This window comes from Bombus pyrosoma, linkage group LG9, assembly GCF_014825855.1.
Source record: "Bombus pyrosoma isolate SC7728 linkage group LG9, ASM1482585v1, whole genome shotgun sequence".
Lineage (NCBI taxonomy): Eukaryota > Metazoa > Arthropoda > Insecta > Hymenoptera > Apidae > Bombus > Bombus pyrosoma.
This window is the reverse complement of record NC_057778.1, coordinates 9,693,757-9,707,987: the sequence shown is the minus strand read 5'-3', so window position 1 is coordinate 9,707,987 and position 14,231 is coordinate 9,693,757. Positions and strand designations below refer to the sequence as shown.

At 39.5% G+C, this 14,231-nt stretch overlaps 2 protein-coding genes across 7 annotated transcripts in view; both read right to left on the bottom strand.

Annotated features, from left to right (window-relative positions):
- Nucleotides 1–2,998: 2,998 nt before the first annotated feature.
- Nucleotides 2,999–4,600, bottom strand: LOC122570531. Its single transcript, XM_043732942.1, has 3 exons — nt 3,793–4,600; nt 3,576–3,721; nt 2,999–3,180 (listed from the first exon to the last, which is right to left on the bottom strand). The coding sequence occupies exons 1-3, from the start codon at nt 4,045–4,047 to the stop codon at nt 3,144–3,146; spliced, it is 438 nt and encodes a 145-aa protein (XP_043588877.1). The 5' UTR covers nt 4,048–4,600; the 3' UTR covers nt 2,999–3,143.
- Nucleotides 4,598–14,231, bottom strand: part of LOC122570520 (insulin-like peptide receptor) — a 30,664-nt gene continuing 21,030 nt past the window's right edge. For 5 of the 6 annotated variants that reach the window (XM_043732923.1, XM_043732920.1, XM_043732924.1 and 2 more), the window contains 6 exons: nt 13,113–13,545; nt 11,779–11,929; nt 10,950–10,964; nt 9,930–10,107; nt 8,757–8,925; nt 4,598–8,078 (listed from right to left, as the gene is read on the bottom strand). In XM_043732923.1, the coding sequence (XP_043588858.1) occupies nt 5,037–8,078; nt 8,757–8,925; nt 9,930–10,107; nt 10,950–10,964; nt 11,779–11,929; nt 13,113–13,545 (3,988 nt within the window). In that variant the 3' untranslated portion in view covers nt 4,598–5,036. The remainder of the gene's footprint in view (nt 8,079–8,756; nt 8,926–9,929; nt 10,108–10,949; nt 10,965–11,778; nt 11,930–13,112; nt 13,546–14,231) is intronic. The other variant, XM_043732925.1, reaches the window with a different exon arrangement.

Here is a 14,231-nt window from a genome sequence, read left to right as displayed (position 1 = left end):
GGATACGAATCGTTATGTTAACATTATTATCACTATTTGTTACACAATAATATATACAACGTGTGCGATGGTGAACATCTCAGGACTCGATTTCAGGGATTCTCCTATACGCGTTATTTACTGAACACCGGTATTTTTATAATTAAACAAATTTGTTCATTAACAAACGCATCTTAAGCCTGCTTCGCCCTCTAACTCGTTCTTTTATCCAATTATATTTTTCTAATTGTCAATTATAGTTGTCAGCGGTTTTAATAACATCCGATGCTTAATCTTATCAAACATTGGCGCAAGGAAGATTTAGTTTGATTTAAGCAACTGAATGAATTCGCAACTAGTTAATCCAAATGTTTCCAAGTAAATTAGAACGGTTTTCAGTAAATAACAGCGTATCGGTAGAACCGTATGCACATAGGTAGAGAAAAGGTAGTAAAGACGGAATAGTTTAGAAATAGTTGCAACAACAGGGCAAACTCATTGTGATCGACCATTAGGGTACATAACATGTTCGCGATGCTTCGTAACTAATGGTAAGTAAGATTGATTGTTTCCATACGACTGTTCTCTATTCCTTCAAGAGATTATTCACACGGTTGCACGGTTTAACCTTAAAACGAAGAAAGTTCTATGCTTTTAGAATCTCGTATATCTGTGTTGCCGTAGATATTAGACCGCGGAGATCGAATATCTCAACAATAAAACGCGACTATCTCATATCGTTATTATTCTTTTAGTAACATTTTATCCTATGTAATACCTGCCTGACTGCTAATCGTAGCGTAGTTTATGGTAAAATTAACTTACTACACACTTTCGTTTGTCAAATATTTTCCCCGTTTAAAACCGCTTCGTCGGTTTAAAAGTCTATCTATCCTTTTTGAAGGCTATGGCGAGTGAAATTTCACCCTAACCCGCTTTATCTTAATATCATCGTGCTGCAATACATAATACTACTGAACTAACTGCTGCGAACTACTCGTCTAACGCTGAACGATAATAATACGTTTAGTCCAGTTTCTTTGACTTGGTAAACTCTTTAGTTGAAGGAAAATGTGCTGCGGTAAACGAACGTCCGTGTATGACAACCGTTAAGGGTTGAAATAGAAAATGAGAAAGAACGAGAAGGTACATGGTATTCGCGCAGGTCAGACTTCTGACTATGTGCATCCTTATTCTCCGTTTATCAAATCACTATCGTTAGTGTTAAAGCTAGCACGGATAAATTACGGCAAATATTTGACGAAATCGAACAATATACCGGTGAAATATTGCTAAATTAAAGGAACTTCTATGCGTGCGTTAGCAAACGATTAGAATTAGTAATAACGGGACGCGAGCTACGCTCGCGAATCTAATATAAAATAAAAATAAATTAAATATTTACATATATGTATAAACATAGAAATTATAATAATAATAGTAATAATAACATATGATATATTTATAATATATATACTCTTTTATCTCCGTGTGAAGTTGATCCAGGTAAACGAAAGGTTGCAATGCATGATACGGCGTGTACAAGGTGTTCAATTTTTATCGACTCATATAAACGTTTGAAAAATTACTCACGCCATCATAATACACTTTTATGACAAATATACGAGAGAATTTCAACGAATATTATTATATAGTGAAGATATTCAAGAAATGAAAGAGTACGGTTTCTTTCTCTTCCTTTAAGCGTTATAACAATCAATGCAATGTTGATAAAATCGTAATTACTCCATGTTACCATTCTTAATCGATGCAACGATGTAAGCGTACATTAATACTGTGTGCAAGAACGTGTACGCTTTGTCAGAGATTTTGCATCGACCACTTACGTCTCACGAGCGTCTGCGACTTCTACAGAAAAGCAGAAAAGGAAATCGAATGACGTTCGAAAAAAAAAAAAAAAAAAAAAAAAAAAAAAAAAAAAAAAAAAAAAAAAAAAAAAGAAAAAAATACGTACGAACATACTACCATTTTGGCGTCCAAAACAAATTTAATACTACTACAAACCATTCAAAACGTTCAAACTCAACGAGAAAGAACACCCAGTACATAACCGTATCATAAATTCTCTTTCACGAAATAGACTCGAACTTTAATACCCCGGGCCGACTCAATTCGTGTCTCCATTCAAAATAATGAAAGAGCGAGAAATCGGAAACGGAGGCTGTTATCGTTCAACAACCGGAAAGAACATAATCTTTTTGCTGGACGACTTTTCGCAACGCCCGTCGATAAAAGCCTCTCTGGAACTTCTGTCTGTACCTGCGCCAATGTATTCGTGCGCCATGATACGCGTACACCTTTCTGTCCCCTTTTTCTTTCATTCCCCCTGCGAGTGTGTGTATGTTGATCGGTCGAAGAGTGAATATATATATATATACTGCAGCCGAAAAAATACTTAACCGAACGTGTGCCTATTATGTGTACATATATACATATATATATAATGTATGTATGTATGTATATATATATATATATATATATATATATATATATATATATATATATATATATTATTACAATAAAATAGATATACTCTTTTTCTGTCTCTTAGATTCCCTTTGCATTTACCTAAGTCGCCATACACGCTTACAACGCTTAACTATTCTTTATACGTTTAATTATATTCAGTACTTATTGCAAGAAGATTGTTGGCATGCTTATTGCAAGTGTTTTCTTTTTTTTCTTCTTTCCTTCTTTTCTTTTTTACCTAGAATAACGTATACGTTGCACGATGGAAACGCGGCTTAGCGCGCATGTGCCCCCGGAAGTGTAACCATTATCTTCCTCCGCGAATAAAATATGTGTACACGCGCACACGGGCACGACTCGCGTAAACTATATACGTATGTCTGAACAAGGAACTCTGGTATGTATATGTGTACTATGTACGTACGGAGGGGGATCAGTGTATCTGTCTATGGATTCTCGAGCGCTCGACGATCGCCTAAATTACCCCCCTCCCTTCCCACCCCTCCCCCCTCCCCTCCCCTTTATTCAATCTCTATCTCTATCTCCTCTCTCTTTCTGTCGGCTTCCGGTCGACTCTGTCCTATGAACACAGTCTGGGATCGATTCGTGGACGAAATGGGGTGGCGGTGCATCGCCGTGCAGCTGCTTCTTTGCCTCTCTTTTCGATCGTTCTTTCATGATGGAACGAATCGCAGAATGAATCGGAAGTTTCTGGAAGGGAATAGAATTTAGAAAAAGATCACAGAATGTATATAAAACTGGAAAGGGGAATTGCTCGAGCATTTTCATCAGTTGATTTTATAGGTCGAATAAAGGGAAAATGTAAGAGTTTCTTAAATTTTGAAAGCATTCTGTTGTCACATTGCAAGTATAGAACTTAGCAATTGTGTGCAGTGATTAATCAATGTATACATTCGCCTAGATTTTATAAGATTTTAGTGAAAGTAAATTCGTTTCTTTAACAGAAGAGATCAGTAGCCACGAGTTTGAATGGTAACTTGTCTCAAAATTTTGTAATTTTTTCAACGATTATGCTGTCAGAAAGAGAAGTAAATCAATAGATTCGATATGTCGCGCTGATATAATTTCTAATCAAATTATTTTACCGTTTGGCTGCACCGCCAAATTTTCTTGGTGATCCAGAGATCGTTTCGAGAATAGCATCATTTTTAGTCCACCTTTTTTTTCGGAAAACCTGACTCTGACGTCGTTCGTATAAAAATGGAAACGAACTCTGCTTAATTTTGGAACCCTAGAGTATTGCAACAGTGTGAAAAAGAGGGTTTTTTTTTTTTTTTAATTCATGGTATTGCTAAGTCTTACTCTCTTGATAGAACGTTGGTAGATATGTATACGCATCCATAAATCTTGACACATCGAGTACCACTTGGCAAATGGAGCACGACAATGCGATTCGATGAGCTTTGAACTTTCGATCGGTCGTCGCGTCGTTTTGAAACGGTCGACGAAGAAAGTACCTACGACGCGAATGTGTCTTCTTCCACTTTCTTCTTCGCAAAAACTGCGCGTGAATACAGTGAATTCATTGTTACTCAGCATTTCCAGTCGTTTATGCATCGAAGCACAATCAAATTACTGTTATCTGTAGAAAAATGTTTTCCTTCGGAGTCTCTTGAGTCTCTTTTATTTCCGTCTATTTTTCTGGATCTAATAACTAACAGTCAGTAATGTTTATAAGTCCCTTTATAAAAATGTACACAATCAAAAATGGACGAGCACCAAACTTGGCAAGTTTAGACGGGGCAGTTCTGAACAATGAGTTGAAAATGCAACGAGTATCAAACAACAAAGAATTCATTGTACCTGGGCTTACGAACTCTACGCAACTTCGTACCTAGCACATATAATTAGTCAGTTCTTTGAGCGGCAGGAGACTGCAAGTTAACAAAAAAACGTGTGTCCCTAAAACATTATCTACTAATCTAGAGAGAAAAAGTAGAAGAAAAACAGAAAGAAATATCCATGTGAAAGGACGAAACGAAATATAATCCTTTCAAGGAATGAACAAAGTTCGTAGGCTTGCATGGCCGAGGAGCTAAGAGCTTTTGGTTACGCTTTCTAAGAAAAAAAAAAAAAAAAAAAAAAAAAAAAAAAAAAAAAAAAAAAAAAAAAAAAAAAAAAAAAAAAACAAAAGAAATCAAAGAAAAACATCGCGTCTGACTGGATTCTACCTTCAAACGCTTTTGGTTAAGTTAAACATTGTACATACTACTAGCGCTCGGATAGAGCGGAGAACGTATGCACGAAAAGCTGTGAAGATATTCTTAGTCGCTCGTTGCCATTAAGGTCCTAATTGGAAATCAACGAGCACCGACAGACGAATCTTTTCAAGTGTCGTCCTGAACTTGTCAGGCTGGCAAGAGACAGAGAAAAAAATCCTTGCCTATTCCCGTCTGCCGAACTCGTTGGGCCCTCGTCACGATTCATTGCCCTGAGTATCCTTTGTACATCGTACCTAAACGAGTTTGTGACTTGCCGGGGACTTGTCCCGGACGAATACACTTACGCCATTGAAAAATTCGCTATTATAGACTGACCGTAGAACTTCATTGATCGAGGGGTTCGTCCTCCGTGTCGGATGCGTTATCGGTATGCTGGAAATTCTTAAAAATGCGTCCGCTGCTGGTGCCAGCTTCCGCCTGATCCAACAGCGTCACATTGTCCTCGGAATCCTTTACCCACCTGGCCGTCTCGCTGCCCCAATGAAAACTGATAGGAGCTGCGTGATGATGGGGCCTCTTCACACCCGACTTTCGGCTCTCCACACCTTCCACCGAGTGGTAGAACGATTTCTCGCAGAAATCCTGGCCAAGAAACGGCTCCAGCTCTGTCACGATCTCCATGAACGTGGGACGATCGTTTGGTTCCCACTTGAAACACTTCTCCATGATCTTCTGGAAATTTTCGGGACAATTACGTGGAATATTTAGAGTCCCTTTGCGCAACACATATTTGAGCACTTCCTCGTTAGCGAAACCTTGGTAAGGAATCTCCGCGAGAGTTAAAATCTCATAGAGGACCACACCGTACGACCAGACGTCAGAATCTGACGTAAACACACCGTCCGACAGACTCTCCGGTGCCATCCATCTGATCGGAAGAAGACCTTTCCTACCGATTTTGTAGTAGTCCGTTTCATAGATGTCTCTGGCCATGCCAAAGTCACCGACCTTGCACACCAAGTTCTTCGACACCATGCAATTTCGCGCAGCCAAGTCTCGATGGACGTACTTCTTCGATGCCAAATAAGCCATGCCATCGGCTATCTCAGCCGCCATCCTCGTAATTCTGCTGGTATTCGGCACGAGTACGGTGTCGCGAATCCGACGCAGATAGGTCTTCAGATCTCCATTCTCCATTAGTTCCATGATAACGAACGGGGGGTTCTCGGAGGATACCACGCCGATGAGTTTAATTACGTGGAAAGTCGAGAAGTTCTTCATTACCGAGGCTTCGTTTAGGAACTCGTCCTTCTCCCTCTGACTAGCCGTCTCCGCAATCATTTTGATGGCCACCGGCATATTCTTCTCGTACAGTCCTCTATGAACCGTACCAAAATTGCCCAAACCAACTTTCTCAAAGATCTTCACGTTTTCCCTAGGTACCTCCCACTCGTCGGCCTCGTACTTTGTTTCTACGTAATCAGGGTTTACGCTGGCGATCAGTCTTCCTTGTTTCTTCTTGTTCTGATGCCTCAAAACGATGAGTAGAGCGACCAATATCATAGACAGAATACTACACACGAGCAACGCTATTAACGCGATGGACACGGTGCTGCTCAGGCCTACGGAAAAATACACCACGTCCGACAAGTTACCATCACCGGCCAACGACGTGGACTTCATCCGTAAACTGTATCTTCCAGGATTCAGGTTCTCGATCAAGTAACTGTTCATAGTATCTTTTTGACCAGTTCGTGGGATGCACTCGGTGCTCTTTCTCGCGTTTTCCACGTTCAAGTTGGTGTATTCGATGGCGTATGAAACGGTGAAGGAGTTAGGATCTTCCACCGGGTCCCAAAAAACCTCAACGACGGTGCTGTTAATCACCTTCACCTTCACGTTCTTCACGTCATCCGCACTATTCGACTTCCTTGTTCGGCCGATCGTGTACTGAATCGACGAGCACATATTCGACTCGTTGACTTTGACGGCGCACGCGGCTACACTGATGATGTAGCGCGTGTAATGGCGCAGATTCTCGATCACGAACGAATTGTTTTGACCGCTAACGTTGTACGTGACCACGTGCTCGTCTAAAACGTTCTCCGTGAACTTGGACGCATCGAATGTGCTGGATTCATCCGGTTGAGGGGTGGACAGACTGTTCACCAGGTCGTAGAATTGATCGTCCACGTTGTTGTAGGAGTTGTGCACGCAGTAGTCCTTCCAGCCGGGTGATATGTGGCTGAGAGTCGTGTTCTCGTGGCAGAAAATCTCGAACTTCTTCGACGTAATGAAATCCCCGTTCGTGTCCTTCGAGCAACACGAATCCTGATTTGTCACTGACGTCTTCACGGTTACGTCCGGTACCACTTCCTCGAATTCCAGTTCATCCTCTAGCATATTGATGCAGTAATTCCTGGTCATGATTCGATTCTCGTCTTCGTAGATCATTTCGCTAGAGACCATGTAGTATCCTATTGGCCCATTAGGGAACCGTGGCGGTTTCCACTTGACTAGAATCTCAGTCTCGCTCAAGGCAGTGGATATTGTGTCCAACGGAGGCGATGGAATGGCGCTCTTCGTCCTGAAGAAGATGATTTTCGACTGGCCCACCGGTCCCAAGTACTTGGTGGTCCTGGCGTTGAACGACTTTACGTATACCGCGTACATAGTGTAGGGCTTCAGGTTGCCGATATGCTTCGAAACCGTTGCGTTCCATTTAGGAATATCTACGTCGTCTACCTGCCAGGTGCTGTTCCACCCGCAAATGTTCGTCTCGTACGTGATGTTCTGATTTTCCGTCTCGATAAAATTCAACAGATAACTGAGCAACTGCTGCCCTTCCGGTGGCTTGTAACTATCCCACACCAAATCCGCGTAATCGTGTCCCAGATTTTTAACCGTGATATTTATATTATCTATATCGCATGCCACTTTCTCGCCATTTGACTGCGGCTGTATTTCCAGATCGGTGTAGTTCGTGATGTTCACCATTTCACTGAACTGTATGATTTTGGACAAGCAGAGCTTTGGATTGTAATGGAAAAAGAGTCGGCCATTTTCGATTCTGATTTTTTGCCCCGGTGGGAACAGGTTGGACAGATTGGGATTGTCTAAGACGGATAGGCTGGCGTTGTTAATGTCCAGTTTCTCACCCTTGATAACCTTGAGCTTTTTGAAGAAATTCAACGAGGTGATGGGGAACGAGTGAGTGATCTTGACGTACTCGGTAATTTCTTCGACTAGACCGAACGCTTCGCTTAGTTCGTTCATTATGTTCGGATTTCCACTTCGAATTTGGAACTCCAGCGCGCCTTTCACTACGGTTATACCACGGAAGCTCTGGGCGTCGGAGATGTGACGGATCAGAGCGCCGTGGCGGACCTTCCGGCAGCTGCTCACGCAAGCGCGACACGTGGTCATCTGTAATTAAAACGAAGTGTTATGAATAGTACGTGTTACCAGAAATACAGAGCACATCGCTACCATTTGTAGAAGACACTTGCTATAGGAATCTAACTGATTAATTATTTTAATTATCAACTATTAACTTAAGTTAACAACCATCTACGAGCTGACCGAAACTCGTAAAGACCTACTGACATTTTCTTTGCAAATTAAAATCAATCTCTATTTCCGCACTGTAGTCGTTCGGAGAACGATTGACTTACAATAAATAAAAAAAAAAAAAAAAAAAAAGACACACTCGAACAATCTCATAAGCCACATCTTCGATCAGACGGTAGAACGTTATCACACCGTAGTTTGTTGGTATCTCTATCATCTTTGGCCAGCCCACAATTGTCAATTACCATCACCCTTGATCTCTTCAAGTAGAACAAGAGATCTCATCGTTTTATAATTCTATCGGCAATTTAGTATTTTAACACCCGCGCGCGTTCTACAATAACGAACGTTCTCTCTTCTCATCGTGCGTTGAATTAAATATGAAGCGAATGTTCAACGCGACCGGTCTATACCTTACCTTCCCATTTTCCTTCCTTGATCTCGCAATCTGATCGCAATGTTGGTACACAATAATTAATCGTATGGTGGGATCGAAGTAAAGGACGAGAACACAAAGGAGAATATTTTACGTACATTGTTCTCGTCGAGTGCATCCTCGTAACCGTCAGGGCAATGAGTCATGCAGGATCCATTGAATGGTCTCCACGCCTGACCATCTCCCAGGATATAATATACTCGTCTTAGACGATTCAGTCGTACACACTCATCCTTCGTGATGCAGCGTCTCGAGAGATAGGAGTATCTGTGGAACAGATCGTGTCGCGTTTATCCGGCTGCTATAGCTTGCCTGGAAACAGTTAGCAGCTCAAGGTCACTACGATACAATCCCCCCACTATACGTGTTCATAGCGTTCGTGAAAGAATAGAAAGCATGACCGGCGACTTCCGCTCTCCTTTCCAAAGGAAGGATGCTTCAGAGTTTCAAGAGAAACTTCTTCCATAACTATGGAAATACGCAGCACCTTTGCAGTGGACAAGATTTTTTCCAGCTACTCCAACACCTATCCCATAAGTGTTACGTTGTTCCTGCACGATATCCGGATAACTCATACAGATTGTCGGAGAAATGATTAAATCAGTTGGAATTTTGTGCTTTCTGTGAGTTAGTTTCACAAGGAATTTTGCAAGATTTATTATCGATCAGAGAAATGTAAGATATATGCGAGGATGTAATCACCAGAACCCCTCAAAATCTGAAAGGGCAAATCGTACAAGGTATCGCTAAATAATAAATATAAGACTTTTGCGAGAAATCGACGATTAAAGAGAAGTGAAAATAAAGAAGACTTAAGAAAAGACACAAAACGGGAGTAACTTCCAGATATAGTTATTTTAAATCGTTGATTAACATTACACAAGGGTGGCTGTAGTAATATATTTAGAAATAAAATAAATGATATTACCGGTTACCGAACGAAAAAATGTATTCTCTGAAAATCAATTGAATTAATTTTAGAAAGGATTTCTGTATAAATGAAAAAAATCAATATTTTAAATCGCAGCATTATTTTAAATCGCTCGACCAATTTTCCACGAATATTTAACATTACATTTACGAATAAAATTAACGAATACACGATTACGGATTACAGGAAAACAAATTTATGCCATGTGAAATTAACGATAAAAATATTTTTAAAAGAACAAATTTATGCTATGTGAAATTAACGATAAAAATATTTTCAAAAAGATAGTATATAAAGGAAGGAGAAACGAAAGTAAGCTTGCAGAATGAATATAACTCACAGATTACTGGGGCAGGTTTCCACGCATTTTCCCTTGTGCCGATGATACTTGCATACGTAACATTCGTTTTCCGTTGGACCGTGACACTCGCCCAGACACTGATCGTGACAATCCAGCTTCTCTGTTCTCTGACAATGCTGTGAAGACCAGCAGTAACCCCCGGGACAGTGGGAACATCCTGTAGCGATGAAAAGTCGATTAAAACTATGGCTGCGTGGTAATTTTGCTCGTACCTGAACTAATGTATCTTTAACATGCAAGCACGACGTTGGGAGGATCGTATACTGGTAATGTCGCATTGTAGAAGCTCTTAAACATACTTGAAGTCTCGTCACGAGTTCAATTGCTACAGTACGCGCGTTAGATACATACACGATTCTCCCTTGGGCAAATGTATTGCTTTAATTTGTGACGATTAAAGAAAAAGCATTCATGACAATGAAATTATACGTATCGTACGATCGTGATTTCTTAAATATTTTCTATAAAAAATAAATCGTATGAACTGCTTTCTCCATTTTCTAAGTAATTCTTCTCTTCGTTCTGTTTTTCTCGTTTTAAAGTAAATCATTCGTCTAATAGATCGAACCAAATTATTGCAGAACAAAAACTAAATTTGTTTATATTCCGAAGTAACAGTGAAGTTTATATTTAGTTCTTTCTATGTTCTCAGGGAAACCATGATTTGATAAATATTCCAAACCTGATCTTGATGGAAAAAAAAAAACTTTCACAAAATTTTTCCGTCTGCTTTTCATATTTTTAAGTAATCCAATTGAAAACTTTTAACTTACGGTTCAAATCCACAAGAAAAACATTTCGTCAAAGCCCTCGTACATATCTAATTACACGTAAGACTTGTTCGTATCTATGTATTGTGAGTAGTGGATTTTCCACACTTTTTCTTTACACATACGCATCTAAAATAATGGTCAATGACTTAGTACTACTCCTCCCCCTATTCTTATACCTCTCATGCTTATATACTATGTTATACGTAGATTGGATTTAATATTCTACCGAATCGTTCTTCCTCTGCAACAGAAATGTAAAAAAAAGGAAGGAACAGCCAATTAGTGAAAAAGCAGTGTAATTTTATACTTTAACGAGTTATATATACAATTAAAAAGTATTTTGAATCTGTACGTAATCCTACGAAGACTTGAATTAAAAAAAAATCTTTTAATTATGAAATCGACCAAACAAAGAAAATGAAGTTCATTAAGATCACAAAGAATAGAAAGAATAAAAATGAAAGATCAGTAGATTGCCTTTCCAAAGCAAAAGCACACCAAGCACAAAAAGCAAAGATCTCTGTGTCAGCATTAATTACTTAATCACATGCATAAAAAAGCATACAGATCTGCAATTTCAATAAAATCGTATTAAAGAAGAAAAGAACAAAACATGATTGAAACAGTATGCTTGACACGATATGTTGCAAATCAACGAGCTTAAAAACAAAAACATTCCCGTTCGATCTTGCGATTCTTTAAATAATATCTCGTTCTGGCAGTCGAAATCAATAAAATAATTTATTCGAATAAAATAATTATAATTCGAAAATAATTTACATTTTGACTTGTCGAATCAAAAATTAGTCGATTTTATAAAAATAATTCCACAGCTTCGTAATCGGTTGGCAATTAAGCGATTACGGATTTTGTCATTACGTGATATTGGCAAAATCCGCAATCGCTTAATTGCCAATCTAATAATTAGATACACTACCGCATTGTAATTACGTACGATGATATTCTATGAAATTCGTAACATGATATTCTACTCAAAGAGATTTTCATCGATTGAAAGAATAATAATATTAACCGACTAATAGGTCGATAAATACCAGGGCAAGAGGCTTCCTCCCCGTTCTCCCTGATAACAACCTCCCCCGCAGAAACGATGAGGTTCCAGTTGAGATTGCTGTAACACAACGCCGGATTCTTCTCGATTCGAACGCCGCCCCGTGAGATCTCGGTAAGTTTCTTCAAACCGATCTGCAAGAAAGAATTCCGCCACAAGGCGTCGATTTAGCCCCGATAAAGCTAACTGCTAGCCAGAGGTCGAACGACTGGTTAATTCGATTGACTAATTAACGTCACTTGACCCGCCGAGTCAACTAGCTACGTCCAGAAAGCAAATTGGAGAGAAGCCTCTCTGTCAGGAACGTGGGAAATGATTCGAGCACGTCGATCTACTCGTGTTTTTCGCGTTCATCCTCTAACCGGTTCCACTACAACATAATTACTAATTTTCTTCGTTGATTTTTGATATACTACCGATAAGTATTGCTTTGAAGTACGTAATAAATAAAAAAGAATATAGTTTACGTTTGTAAAGTGATTTGTATTTGCAAACTGGTTCGCATTTCAAATTCTTTACTTTACTCGATTGACGAGACATATCTTGGTCTGTTTAATGGAAATTTTACTTCTGTAAAGAACGCGCAATTGCTCGTAACGCCGAGGTAATTGGAAATGAACTGCAGAATAAAGAAAATAAGTTAAGACATGATCAAGTTCCGAACGTTTTAAGGATACAGTGCCATAGTGTCTGCAAAAAGAAATGTCATTCCAAGAGAAGAAACAATCTTTAAAACAAAACTTTAAAATAATTAAATTACTATACGATTTTCGAGCCCAAAGTTACTTTACATTTACATATATTCATATTATAAGCACATACTGAAGTTGATTCCATCGCTAACATAGGTACGTAGTTTATGTTGAAATGAAACTAAAATTTAAAGTAGCAGAGTAAAATTAAATTCAACTAAATACTAATCAAGTATCTTTAAATCTTTTTTAATTATCTATCTGTTGCTTTCGAACAAGGAGAACACCGATCGGATACAAAACAGAGAATACAAAACGAACTGCGGAAAAATGATATTTCTCCGTGCAAATATTTGCCAGCGGTGTGAATATTGATTTATTTTCAGAAATAACACGCGAATTATTAGCACCATCTCTTTTTTCCAGAGTCAACCAACTTTCTCTCCCTCTCTCTCTCTCTCTCTCTCTCTCTCTTTCTTTTTCTCTCGCCAATATGGCTGGACAATATTTGCTTCGCAAACAGAGCTATTATTCGATCGTCGCTCGTTTACTTTTTCACACCGCGGATACCAGAAGTAAAAACTTCGCAACGCAGAATTATAAATCGTGCCTACGTAATGCTTACCTCCTGTAGATTCTGCATCTCGTACACCATGAACGCGTAATCGGCCAGCAAGATGTTGCCTCTGATCACCTCGAGATTTGGTAACAGATTGCTGAGAGTCTTCAATCCATTCACGCGATAGAGAAGCAGGTAGCCAGTGATTTCCCGAAGTTTGGGAAAAGTGATCGGTTGAAAGTCCATCTCGGAGCTATTCTCGATGAGGACGATCTGCAGAAAGCCCTCTATCACGCGACAATCCTTCATAATGCCGAAACTAGACACGCTGTTCCGTACATCGATGCTCTGGCAAATTCCATCGCCAATCATCACGTTTTTGTTTGCGAGCCTTCGTCGACCCTTCTCGTGAGCCACGTCGGTTGGTTTTGCGTTCGATTTAGGGAGGTTCGGTAGTTGGCCCGGTTTCTGGGTCAATTTTGCGTTGGCTGCCGTCGACCTGTCGTCATTAGGCAACGAATTTAGCCGAGATCACTCGAGAGTATCGTAAAATGTACGGCGAGGTGCGATTTGTTCGAATCAGGATTGAAGGTTCTGTGTTTGGGTTAGTCGAAGAAGGTCCAAGTTCTCTTTTCCTTCCATGTACGTGCAATACTTTAAATTTTGTTTCTTTACATATGGGAAGAAATTCTTCTTCTTAGGAAATTGTATTGCTGCTTTGGACAAATAACGGTACGTCTTAGAGAATTGTAATTTTTTGAAAAGACAAGGGGGATTAATTTGAATCAATTATGCTTGATTAGATGTTTGAAAACATTGCGTTTTCAAATAGGCGATAGAAGAAATTAATTACAGTACAAGTTACAGACATAGATTAGACGCAACAGACACAGATTAATGTTAACGTAAATTACAGAAAAATAGGATCGGGATTTGGGATACGGGGGATTATTCAGCGCAAAAAAGTGCACAGAAAACGTGCAAAAAGTTTTGCTCTGGGATTCTTCGTTGGCACGCAAATCGACTCTGAAATTATGGTACCTACGCCTCCTGTACGCAGGTCTCCGTACATTTCAATTCCGATTTCTCTGCAAACGAGCAACCCTACGAGGAAGCTCCTTCCACGTTTTCTTCTCAATTTTTTGCAAAGAATTATTATTACGCTTTATATAACTCAGGTATCCA

Excerpts from the sequence above, each read along its gene's own strand:
- LOC122570531 (XM_043732942.1), bottom strand. The coding sequence starts at position 4,047 with ATGCATAAACGACTGGAAATGCTGAGTAACAATGAATTCACTGTATTC. Across the intron at positions 3,722-3,792 it reads ACCAACGTTCTATCAAGAGA|GGTTCCAAAATTAAGCAGAG; the intron begins GTAAGACTTAGC and ends GCAATACTCTAG. Across the intron at positions 3,181-3,575 it reads TTTGGCGGTGCAGCCAAACG|AAACTTCCGATTCATTCTGC; the intron begins GTAAAATAATTT and ends ATTCCCTTCCAG.